Source organism: Rana temporaria, chromosome 3 (assembly GCF_905171775.1).
Source record: "Rana temporaria chromosome 3, aRanTem1.1, whole genome shotgun sequence".
NCBI lineage: Eukaryota > Metazoa > Chordata > Amphibia > Anura > Ranidae > Rana > Rana temporaria.
The window spans coordinates 479,987,691-479,999,950 of record NC_053491.1 but is presented as its reverse complement, the minus strand read 5'-3'; the positions used below and the strand labels follow the sequence as shown (position 1 = coordinate 479,999,950).

At 50.4% G+C, this 12,260-nt stretch overlaps 1 protein-coding gene across 2 annotated transcripts in view; it reads right to left on the bottom strand.

Annotated features, from left to right (window-relative positions):
* Nucleotides 1-12,260, bottom strand: part of KIF1C (kinesin family member 1C) — a 98,091-nt gene that overhangs the window by 14,102 nt on the left and 71,729 nt on the right. For both annotated transcript variants that reach the window (XM_040346976.1, XM_040346977.1), the window contains exons 14-19: nucleotides 8,957-9,227; nucleotides 8,799-8,874; nucleotides 8,629-8,708; nucleotides 3,518-3,612; nucleotides 3,353-3,436; nucleotides 1,850-2,042 (exon numbers count right to left, since the gene is read on the bottom strand). In XM_040346976.1, coding sequence (XP_040202910.1) covers nucleotides 1,850-2,042; nucleotides 3,353-3,436; nucleotides 3,518-3,612; nucleotides 8,629-8,708; nucleotides 8,799-8,874; nucleotides 8,957-9,227 — 799 coding nt within the window. The remainder of the gene's footprint in view (nucleotides 1-1,849; nucleotides 2,043-3,352; nucleotides 3,437-3,517; nucleotides 3,613-8,628; nucleotides 8,709-8,798; nucleotides 8,875-8,956; nucleotides 9,228-12,260) is intronic.

Sequence of the window (12,260 nt, the reverse complement as noted above, 5' to 3'; positions counted from 1 at the left end):
CCTTTCACACTGCCAGCGCCCAAAAAACGTTGGTAAAGCACCGCTAAGACCCTAACGTTTTAGGGCGTTTTTCCAGTCCCTCAGTGTGAAAGGGCAAGGCGTTTTTACAGCGCTTTCAATTCATTTCAATAGAGAGGGGCGTTTTTGGAGCGTTTTTTTTTTCAGCTGCCCAAAAGCTGCTCCAAAGATGCTGCTTGCAGGACTCAGTGTGAAAGGGTCCATTGAGATGCATGGAGAGCGTTTTATGAGCGTTTTAATAGCGCTATTTTTAACGCTAAAACGCTGTAAAACGCTTCAGTGTGAAAGGGGTCTTAAGAACCCTCGACGTAGTTTAACCACTTAAGACCCGGACCTTTAGGCAGGTAAAGGACCTGGCCAGTTTTTGCGATTCAGCACTGCGTCGCTTTAACTGACAATTGCGCAGTCGTGCGACGTGGCTCCCAAACAAAATTGGCGTCCTTTTTTTCCCACAAATAGAGCTTTCTTTTGGTGGTATTTGATCACCTCTGCGGTTTTTATTTTTTGCGCTATAAACAAAAATAGAGCGACAATTTTGAAAAAAATGCAATATTTTTTACTTTTTGCTATAATAAATATCGCCCCCCAAAAAAACACGTTTTTCCTCAGTTTAGGCCGATACGTATTCTTCTACCTATTTTTGGTATAAAAAAAATCGCAATAAGCGTTTATCGGTTGGTCCGAGCAAAATTTATAGCGTTTACAAAATAGGGGATAGTTTTATTGCATTTTTATTAATTTCTTTTTTTTTTACTACTAATGGCGGCGATCAGCGATTTTTTTCGTGACTGCGACATTATGGCGGACACTTCGGAACAATTTTGACACATTTTTGGGACCATTGTCATTTTCACAGCAAAAAATGCGTTAAAAATGCATTGTTTATTGTGAAAATTACAATTGCGGTTTGGGAGTTAACCACAAGGGGGCGCTGTAGAGGTTATGTGTGACCTCATTTGTGTTTCTTACTGTAGGGGGGCGGGGCTGGACGTGTGACGTCATTGATCGCGTTACCCTATATCAGGGAACACACGATCAATGACGGCGCCACAGTGAAGAACGGGGAAGGTGTGTTTACACACACCTCTCCCCTTTCTTCAGCTCCGGGGACCGATCGCGGGACTCCAGCGGCGATCACGGAGCTTCGGACCGGGTCGCGGGCACGCGAACGCGACCCACGGCTGGACACTTAAAGAGGACGTACAGGTACGTGCTTGTGCCCAGCCGTGCCATTCTGCCGACGTATATGTGCAGGAGGCGGTCCTTAGGGTTAAACCTCTTTTCTCCTAATATTAATGAGTGGCCACGTGTCTTAATAAACTCCATTATGCAAAAAAAAATTCTCCCTATTGTGGGGTCACCAGTACGGTATTTGTAAATAAAAATCATATCCCCTCTCAAGCGTCTCTTCTCCAGAGAGAATAAGTTCAGAGCTCCAACCTTTCCTCATAACTAATATCCTCCAGACCCTTTATTGCCCTTCTTTGTACTCTCTCCATTTCCAGTACATCCTTCCTGAGGACTGGTGCCCAGAACTGGACGGCATACTCCAGGTGCGGCCGGACCAGAGTCTAGTAGAGCGGGAGAATTATCGTTTTATCTCTGGAGTTGATCCCCTTTTTAATGCCAAAATTCTGTTTGCTTTGTTAGCAGCAGCTTGCCATTGCTGAGCCTATCACCTACTAGGACCCCCCCGGGTCCTTTCCCATCCTAGATTCCCCCCAGGGGTTCTCCCCCCACCCCCAGTGTAAAGATTGCATTCATATTTTTGCCACCCAAATGCATTATTGGTAGTTTACCAATGTGGCTTCCCTTATAAAAGGAGTCTCACCGTTTCTCCATCTCCAGTTTGATGTCGATCCCTTGTTGTTCCAGAAGCTCTCGCTGGGCAAAGTTCCAGTCGACGGGTTCGGTCTGATTTTCCACCGTGGTGTTATTTCTCTCCCTCTCCAGGCGCTCCAGCCGCGCCTGCTCCGGGTGGTTAAAGCGAAAGACGTGGTTCTTCCCCATCACTATCCGGTTTCCTGCAGGCCAGACAGAAGGACTATTAGCTGGATTCAGAGACGTTTACGCAGTCGTAACTCTGAATCTACGCCGTCGAAAATTTAAGCGTATTCTGGAAACCAGATACGCTTAAATTAGGCTAAGGTACGAGCCGGGTAAGTCTCCTACGCCGTCGTATCTTAGGGTGCAATATTTCGGCTGCCCGCTAGGTGGAGCTTCCGTTGATTTCGGCGTAGAATATGCAAATGAGCTAGATACGCCGATTCAGAAACGTACGTGCGCCCGGCGCATATTTTCTTATTTTTTTTTAAAGTGAATTTTGTGCGTGTACTCGAGAGAGGAGCCGGACTGCAGGAGTTGGGAGTGGGCAGGCCTCCCCCAGAGGCAATCTGCCACCTTTCTCCATGCCCCGGGTGGCAATGGCGGGTGTGTGAGGGGGTCCTCCCACACAGCCCGCCCTACCCGCTCCGCTTTGAAGCCCAACGGGGCAGAGGGACTCCCTATAAGGGAGTGAGAGGATCTAGCCCGCTCAACCAGCCCCGTTAGTCCTTCGCCTCTCTTTTTAGAGACCGCGTGGTCAAAGTGCGTGCATGTTAACACAATTTCGAGTGCGTGTAAGTGTGGTAGTTTTTGTGGGAGGGGGGTGGGCGTACTAAGCGCAGGCTTACCTCGCATAGCACACCCACCGGGAGCCGGGCTGAGACCACCAAACTCAATTCACATGTAGATTAGAGCGTGATCCGAACCTCTAGCCAATCGCGTTGAGCCACCGCAGCTCCCCCGGCGCAGATTTTCACGTCGTTTACGTAAGGCTTTTTCCGGCGAAAAGTTAGGCGAACAAAAAGCTGGCCTAGCCAATGTTACGTATGGACGTCGTTCACGCGTCGAATTTTGAAATTTTTACGTCGCTTGCGTAAGTCGTCCGTGAATGGGGCTGGACGTAATTTACGTTCACGTTGAAAACCAATACGCCCTTGCGGCGTACTTTGGAGCAATGCACGCTGGGATATGTCCACGGACGGCGCATGCGCCGTTAGTTAAAAACGTCAATCACGTCGGGTCACCAGTCATTAACATAAAACACGCCCCCCTGTTCCACATTTGAATTAGGTGCGCTTAGGCCGGCCCATTTACGCTACGCTGACGTAACTTAGGAGGCAAGTGCTTTGTGAATACAGCACTTGCCTCTCTGACTTACGGCGGCGTAGCGTATATGCGATACGCTACACCGCCTCAAAGTAATGCCAGTCTTTCTGAATCTGGCTATAGGCGTCACCCTTGGGCCAGCTTTGCCGGAGTCACCCAATGAGAGCTCCTCCTAGTCACTCACCTGATTTCAGGACCAATGGTTGGGTCACCTGCTTTCCATTGACGTAAGTCTCGGCCCCCTCAAAAGACTCCAGGGTGACAATGACTGCGGAGAGATGGCATGGGGGGGTGAGATTGGTAAGACAGAAGGACATTTCTAAAAGACACAACAGTCAGCTATACGCACCTTCTCCATTATCATTTGTGCTGCAGTGAAATAGGCAGTGCTGCTTCTTGATGAACTGGCCACTCAGCTTGATGTCAACATCTACCTGACCCACCCTGTGGGAGAAGACAAGGAGTATGAGAAGATTGGGGGAGGGGATTGAGAGAGGTGTTGGGGCATAAAGAGAGACAGGAAGAAAGAACAGAGGGGGGGGGGGGTAGAAGAGAGGGAAGAATGAGGGAGAAGAGGGGGAGAGAGGAAGGTAGGGATGATGGGGGGGGGGGGTGAATGAAGGTAAAAAGGGCGGAGAGAGAGGGAGTAAGAAGAAGAGGGGGATAGAAGGGGAAAGAGAGAGAGAGAGAGAGAGAAGCAAAGGGTGGAAGGGAGAGAGATGCAGGGGAGATAGAGGGAGAGCGGAGAAGAAAGAGGGAGGAATAAGAGGGGGGGAGAGAAGAAAGGGGGGGAGAGGAGAAAGGGGAAAAATAGCTTATATATGAGAGAAAGGGAGAAGAGAGAGAGAGAGAAAAGGGGGGTGAGAGAAATAAGGGAGAGAAGGAAGGGGTGAGAGAGAGGGGGGAGAAAGAGAGCAATGGGCTATATATGAGAGAGAGGGGAGAGAAGAGAGAGAGAGGGGAGGAGAGGGTGAGAGAGAGGGAAGAGAGGGAGAGAGAGAGGAGAGGGGGGGAGAAAGAGGGGGGAGAGAGAGAGAAGAGGGGGGAAGAGAGAGAGAGAGAGAGAGAGAGAGAGAGAGAGAGAGAGAGAGAGAGGGGAAGAGAGAGAGAGAGAGGGGGGAAGAGAGAGAGAGAGGGGGAGAGAGAGTGAGAGGGGGGAAGAGGGGAGAGAAAAAGAGAGAGGGGGGGAGAAAGAGAGAGAGAGAGAGAGAGAGAGAGAGAGAGAGAGGGGGGAGATAGAGAGAGGGGAGGGGAAGAGGGGAGGGAGGGGAAGAGGGGGGAGAGGGAAAGAGGGGGAGGGAAAGAGGGGGAGAGAGGAGAGAGAAGGGGTAGATAGGGGAGAGAGAGGGGGGAGAAAGAAAGAGAGAGAGAGAGGGGGGAGATAGAGAGAGGGGAGGGGAAGAGGGGAGGGAGGGGAAGAGGGGGGAGGGGGAAAGAGGGGGAGGGAAAGAGGGGGAGAGAGGAGAGAGAAGGGGTAGATAGGGGAGAGAGAGAGGGGGGGGCGATAGGGAAGGGAGAAAGAAAGGGGAGATAGGGGAGGGAGAGGGAAGAGGGGAGAGAAGGGGAGAAAGGGGGAGAGAAAGAGAGAGATAGGGGGGGGGAGAGAAAGAGGGGGGAGAGAAAGAGAGGGGAAGAGAAAGAGAGGGGGGAGAGAAAAAGAGAGAGGGGGGAGATAGAGAGAGGGGAGGGAGGGAAATAGGGGGAGAGAGGAGAGAGAAAGGGCGATAGGGGGGAGAGAGAGAGAGAGAGGGGCCATAGGGAAGGGAGAGAGGAGAGAGAGAAAGGGGAGGGAGGGAGAGGGAAGAGGGGAGAGAAGGGGAGAAAGGGGGAGAGAAAGAGAGAGAGAGGGGGGGGAGAGAAAGAGAGAGACAGGGGGGAGAGAGAAAGAGAGAGACAGGGGGGAGAGAGACAGAGAGAGGGGGGGGGAGAGACAGAGAGAGGGAGGAGAGAAAGAGGGGAGAGAGAGGGGGGAGAGAAAGAGAGAGAGGGGGAGAAAGAAAGAGGGGGAGAGAGAAAGAGAGAGAGAAAAAGAGAGGGAGAGAGAGGGGGAGAGAAAGAGAGGGGGGGAGAGAGAGTGAGAGGGGGGAAGAGGGGAGAGGAAAAGAGAGAGAGAGAGAGGGGGGAGAAAGAGAGAGAGGGGGGAGATAGAGAGAGGGGAGGGGAAGAGGGGAGGGAGGGGAAGAGGGGGAGGGAGGGAAAGAGGGGGAGGGAGGGAAAGAGGGGGAGAGAGGAGAGAGAAGGGGTAGATAGGGGAGAGAGAGAGAGGGGGGGCGATAGGGAAGGGAGAAAGAAAGGGGAGATAGGGGAGGGAGAGGGAAGAGGGGAGAGAAGGGGAGAAAGGGGGAGAGAAAGAGAGAGATAGGGGGGAGAGAAAGAGAGGGGAAGAGAAAGAGGGGGGAGAGAAAGAGAGGGGAAGAGAAAGAGAGGGGGGAGAGAAAGAGAGAGAGGGGGGAGAGAAAGAGAGAGAGGGGGAGAAAGAAAGAGGGGGAGAGAGAAAGAGAGAGAGAAAAAGAGAGGGAGAGAGAAAGAGAGGGGGGAGAGAGAGTGAGAGGGGGGAAGAGGGGAGAGAAAAAGAGAGAGAGAGAGAGGGGGGGAGAAAGAGAGAGAGAGAGGGGGGAGATAGAGAGAGGGGAGGGGAAGAGGGGAGGGAGGGGAAGAGGGGAGGGAGGGGAAGAGGGGGAGGGAGGGGAAGAGGGGGAGGGAAAGAGGGGGAGAGAGGAGAGAGAAGGGGTAGATAGGGGAGAGAGAGAGAGGGGGGGCGATAGGGAAGGGAGAAAAAAAGGGGAGATAGGGGAGGGAGAGGGAAGAGGGGAGAGAAGGGGAGAAAGGGGGAGAGAAAGAGAGAGATAGGGGGGAGAGAAAGAGAGGGGAAGAGAAAGAGAGGGGGGAGAGAAAGAGAGAGAGGGGGGAGATAGAGAGAGGGGAGGGAGGGAAATAGGGGGAGAGAGGAGAGAGAAAGGGCGATAGGGGGGAGAGAGAGAGAGGGGGGCCATAGGGAAGGGAGAGAGGAGAGAGAGAAAGGGGAGGGAGGGAGAGGGAAGAGGGGAGAGAAGGGGAGAAAGGGGGAGAGAAAGAGAGAGAGAGAGAGGGGGGAGAGAAAGAGAGAGAGAGGGGGAGATAGAGAGAGGGGAGGGGAAGAGGGGGAGGGAGGGAAAGAGGGGGAGGGAAAGAGGGGGAGAGAGGAGAGAGAAGGGGTAGATAGGGGAGAGAGAGAGAGGGGGGGCGATAGGGAAGGGAGAAAGAAAGGGGAGATAGGGGAGGGAGGGAGGGAGGGAGAGGGAAGAGGGGAGAGAAGGGGAGAAAGGGGGAGAGAAAGAGAGAGATAGGGGGGAGAGAAAGAGAGGGGAAGAGAAAGAGGGGGGAGAGAAAGAGGGGGGAAGAGAAAGAGAGAGAGGGGGGAGATAAAGAGAGGGGAGGGAGGGAAAGAGGGGGAGAGAGGAGGGAGAAAGGGCGATAGGGGGGAGAGAGAGAGAGAGAGAGAGAGAGAGAGAGACAGAGAGAGGGGGGGCCATAGGGAAGGGAGAGAGGAGAGAGAGAGAGAGAGAGAGAAAGGGGAGATAGGGGAGGGAGAGAGAGGGAAGAGGGGAGAGAAGGGGAGAAAGGGGGGAGAGAAAGAGAGAGAGAGAGGGGGGAGAGAGGGGGAGAGAAAGAGAGGGGGGAGAGAAAGAGAGAGAGGGGGGAGAGAAAGAGAGAGACAGGGGGGAGAGAGACAGAGAGAGGGAGGAGAGAAAGAGGGGAGAGGAAGAGAGAGAGGGGGAGAGAAAGAGAGAGAGAGAGGGGGAGAAAGAAAGAGAGAGAGAAAAAGAGAGGGAGAGAGAGGGGGAGAGAAAGAGAGAGAGAAAGAGAGAGAGAGAGAGAGAGAGAGAGAGATGTTCCTTATGGCCAATTTACACTTGCTTCAAAACAAGGCTTCGGACAGGCTTTGTTAAAGCTCTCTGAACGCAAGTCAAAGCCCCCGTCACTAAATAAAATGGTCCACTTACAGTTCTGTTTACACCTTGCTTTTGTTTGGTGCTTCAGTGGGGCTTCTTGGTGCTTCCATGAGGCTTTGTGTAGCTTCAGTGGAGCTTCGGTGGGGCTTTAGGCGAACTTTGCCATAGACCTCTACGGAGGCTTTAGAGCACCACTGAAGCTACATGGGGTATAATTTTTGAAGCAAAGCAAGGTGTAAACAGGACTGTAAGCGAACCATTTTATTTAGTGACAGGAGCTTTGACTGGCGTTCAGAGAGCTTTAACAAAGCCTGTCCGAAGCCTTGTTTTGAAGCAAGTGTAAACTAGGTGTTAATGTGTGTTGGAGCCGAAGCAAGTGTAAAATGTGTGCTAAAATGACAAATGGAAATATTGGCCAAGAGGTGACTTTTGTATGCACTATGCACACTTTAACCACTTAAGCCCCGGACCAATATGCTGCTAAATGCCCAAAGGCGTTTTTACAATTCGGCACTGCGTCGCTTTAACTGACAATTGCGCGGTCGTGCAACGTGGCTCCCAAACAAAATTGGCGTCCTTTTTTCCCCACAAATAGAGCTTTCTTTTGGTGGTATTTGATCACCTCTGCGGTTTTTATTTTTTTGCGCTATAAACAAAAATAGAGCGACAATTTTGAAAAAAATGTAATATTTTTTACTTTTTGCTATAATAAATATCCCCAAAAACATATATACATTTTTTTTTTCCTCAGTTTAGGCCGATACGTATTCTTCTACCTATTTTTGGTAAAAAAAAATCGCAATAAGCGTTTATCGATCGGTTTGCGCAAAATTCATAGCGTTTACAAAATAGGGGATATTTTTATTGCATTTTTATTAATTATTTTTTTTTTACTACTAATGGCGGCGATCAGCGATTTTTTTCGTGACTGCGACATTATGGCGGACACTTCGGACAATTTTGACACATTTTTGGGACCATTGTCATTTTCACAGCAAACAATGCATTTAAATTGCATTGTTTATTGTGAAAATGACAGTTGCAGTTTGGGAGTTAACCACAAGGGGGCGCTGTAGGATTTAGTGTTCACCTAGTGTGTGTTTACAACTGTAGGGGGGTGTGGCTGTAGGTCTGACGTCATCGATCGAGTCTCCCTATAAAAGGGATCACTCGATCGATGCAGCCGCCACAGTGAAGCACGGGGAAGCCGTGTTTACATACGGCTCTCCCCGTTCTTCAGCTCCGGGGAGCGATCGCGACGGAGCGGCTATAAACGAATAGCCGCGCCCTCGTCCCGGATCGCTCCCCGCGGGAATCCGACCGCCGCATGTAGCGGGGGGGTCCCGATCGGACCCCCGACCCGCGGAAAGGCAAGGACGTATATATATGCACCATCTGCCTGTCCGTGCCATTGTGCGGACGTAAATAGTCGTGCGGCGGGCGTTAAGGGGTTAAAGGTGGAGCTTGATAAATCGGGACCACAGTGAGAGAAAGAGAAAGAAAGAAGTGTGAGTGAAGTGATGATTACCGGGTGACCCCCTCCTTCAGGTGGTAGAGCAGGCACTCCGACATGAGCGGGTCTTCATTCAAGTTGACCAGGTGAGGGATCTGCACACATAAAAAAATCGATCACATATACATACGATCACACCATGGATGTGGAATGTCTCAGCCCCTGTACAGTAATATCAGTATTACCTTTTTTGGGGAAAAGACGCCCACCGTCCCGCCATCTTCTCTTACAGCCACACCCATTTCCGCCAACAGCGCCTCCCTGAGGATAGAAGACATAACAATTAGTTTACGGTCATTGCTCCGCCCACCAGCACGATCTCCCTCGCTCTCCGGTTTCGCACCTCTCCATACGGATGGCCTCCGTCTTGCGCAATTTTTCCTCCCACGTCTCGTTGAGTTCCGCGATGATCTTCTCCGTCTCCTGAAGCCTCTCTATGGCCTCCTCCGTACAGATCTCGGCTTCTTCCACCACCTCCGAGAAAGGCTCCGCCTGACCGTTCACGGCGGGCGGGGACAGAGGGGGCGGGGATCCCAACTTAGGCGGCGGAGTGGCAGGCGCGGCGGATTGCGGCGAGGGGTTGGGGACGGACGCACCTTCGTCTGCGGTCAGCTCTGGTACAGAGAGGAGACGTACATGAATTGAAAATCCACAAGAATTGACACTCATTCCACAACTAAATCCCCACCAATGGTGGCTACAGGTTTCTAAATCGTAAATTAACCACTTAAGGACCGAGCCTCTTTTTCAGACTCGGTGTTTACAAGTTAAAAACTATGGCCCAGATTCTGAAAGGACTTACGACGGCGCAGCGCCATGTACGCCGTCGTAAGTCCTAATCCGACCCGTCGTATCTATGCGCCTGATTCTTAGAATCAGTTACGCATAGATATCCATTAGATCTGACAGGCGCAAGTCTCTTACGCCGTCGGATCTTAACTGCATTTTTTTTTGACCGCTGGGTGGCGCTTCCGTCGAATTCCGCGTCAAATTAGCTAGATACGCGAATTCCCGAACGTTCCCGCGGCCGAGGCAGTAAAGTTACGACGTTTACGTTAGGCTTTTCCCGGCGTAAAGTTGCACCTGCTATATGAGGCGCAGCCAATGTTAAGTATGGCCGTCGTTCCCGCGTCGAAATTTGCAAAAGTTACGTCGTTTGCGCAAGTCGTCCGTGAATGGGGCTGGACGTCATTTACGTTCACGTCGAAACCAATGACGTCCTTGCGGCGTACTTTGGAGCAATGCACACTGGGAAATTCCACGGACGGCGCATGCGCCGTTCCCGAAAAAACGTCAATCACGTCGGGTCACAGTAGTTTTACATAAAACACGCCCCCCTGATCCAAATTTGAATTAGGCGGGCTCACGCCGGCCGATTTACGCTACGCCGCCGCAACTTACGGAGCAAGTGCTTTGAGAATACAGCACTTGCCCGTCTAAGTTGCAGAGGCGTAACGTAAATCGGATACGTTACGCCCGCACAATTTTACGCGGCTCTACGTGAATCCGGGCCTATTTATTTTGCTAGAAAATTACTTAGAACCCCCAAACATTATATACTTTTTTTTTTCTAACACCCTAGAGAATAAAATGGCGGACGTTGCAATACTTTATGTCACACCATATTTGCGCAGCGGTCTTACAAGCGCACTTTTTTTGGGGGGGGGGACATTTTTGAATAAAAAAAATAAGACAACAGTAAAGTAAGCCCAATTTTTATTTGTTTATATTGTGAAAGATAATGTTACGCCGAGTAAATTGATACCCAACATGTCACGCTTCGAAGTTGCGCCCCCGCTCGTGGAATGGCGACAAACTTAGGCAACTTTTAAAAAAAATTCTACCTGTTGCATTTTTTGAGTTACAGAGGAGGTCTAGGGCTAGAATTATTGCTCTCGGTCCAACGACCGCGGCGATACCTCACACGTGCGGTTTGAACACCTTTTTCATATGTGGGCGCTGCTCACGTATTGCGTTCGCTTCTGCGCGCGAGCTCGTCGGGATGGGGCGCTTTAAAAAAATAATATATTTTTTTCTTATTTATTTTACTTTATTTTGACACGGTTTAAAAAAAAATAAAAAAACATTTGTGTCACTTTTATTCCTATTACAAGGAATGTAAACATCCCTTGTAATAGAAAGAAAGCATGACAGGTCCTCTTAAATATGAGATCTGGGGGGTCAAAAAAACACCACATCTCATATTTACACTAAAATGCAATCAAGATCTCAGGATCCAAAAATGCAGAAAAAAGAAAAGTAAAAAAAAATTGCAAAAATCCCCAGGCCACATGGGCCCAGAGGAGCCACGTCATTCTCCTTTGCTAGGCATAAAAAAAAGACTTAGGCCCGGATTCAGAGAGAACTTATGCCGACGTATCTGTTGATACGCCGCGTAAGTTCTAGGATGCGCCGTCGTATCTATGCGCCATATTCACAGTACAAGATACGCCTGAATTTTGGCTTCCTACGACCGACGTAAGTCTCCTACACCGTCGTATCTTGGGCGCATATTTACGCTGGCCGCTAGGGGCGCTTCCATTGATTTACGCGTCGAATATGTAAATAACCTAGATACGCCGATTCACGAACGTACTTGCGCCCGTCGCAGTAAGCTACGCCGTTTACGTAAGGCGTACGTCTGGCGTAAGTTTACCCCTCATAAAGCAGGGGTAAGTCATGTTAAGGTTTGGGGGCGGGAACAGCGTCGTATTTTTCGTTGTTTACGTAAGTCATACGTGAATAGCGCTGGGCGTAGGTTACGTTCACATCGACTAAGCATTGAGCGGGCGCAATTTACTTTGAAAATTCGACGTGATACTGAGCATGCGCGCGCATGCGCCGTTCGTATAAAAAGCGTCATTTACGTGGGGTCATGATTAGTTTACATAAAACACACCCACCTCTTCCTCATTTGATTTAGGCGCGCTTACCCCGGCACATTTACGCTACGCCGCCGTAACTTAGGACGCAAGTGCTTTGTGAATACTGCACTTGCCTCTCTAAGTTGCGGCGGCGTAGCGTAAATACGATACGCTACGCCCGCTTAAAGTTACGCCGCCCTACGTGAATCTGGGCCTGAGGCTGCAGAGCAGAGAGTGGGGGGGATGTACCCGGGGGAACCGCCCCCTGGGAGGTACTGTACTGTGTGGAGTGTTTAACACTTAACATGCTGTTTTTCTGCCTAGTCAATCTCCTAGAAAGGAGGATAATACCCTAAGGTCAAGATGCTGCTGTGTCCGTCCATGAACGGAAGAGAAATTATATTTTTAAGTGATTCTAAAAAAATATAAAAAAATGTCCCTTTAAGAGCATTGGGTGGAAGTGACGTTTTGACGTCGCTTCCCGCCCTGCAGTGATATGGAGACGGGGGGGGGGCATCTTCCCCTCACGTATCTCCATAAACAGGCAGGGAACGGTGCCTTCCGCCGCTCACCAGATCGTATCCTTTCCCTGCCTGTTTATGGAGATACGTGAGGGGAAGATGCCCCCCCCCCCGTCTCCATATCACTGCAGGGCGGTGCTTTTTTCGGAAATTCGGGAAATTCAAAAATTCGAAAATTAGGAATTCCGGATTTTCGGATTTACAAAAAAGCAGAAAACAAATAAAAACGGAAAAAACAAATTTTCCGAATCTACGTAAAAAA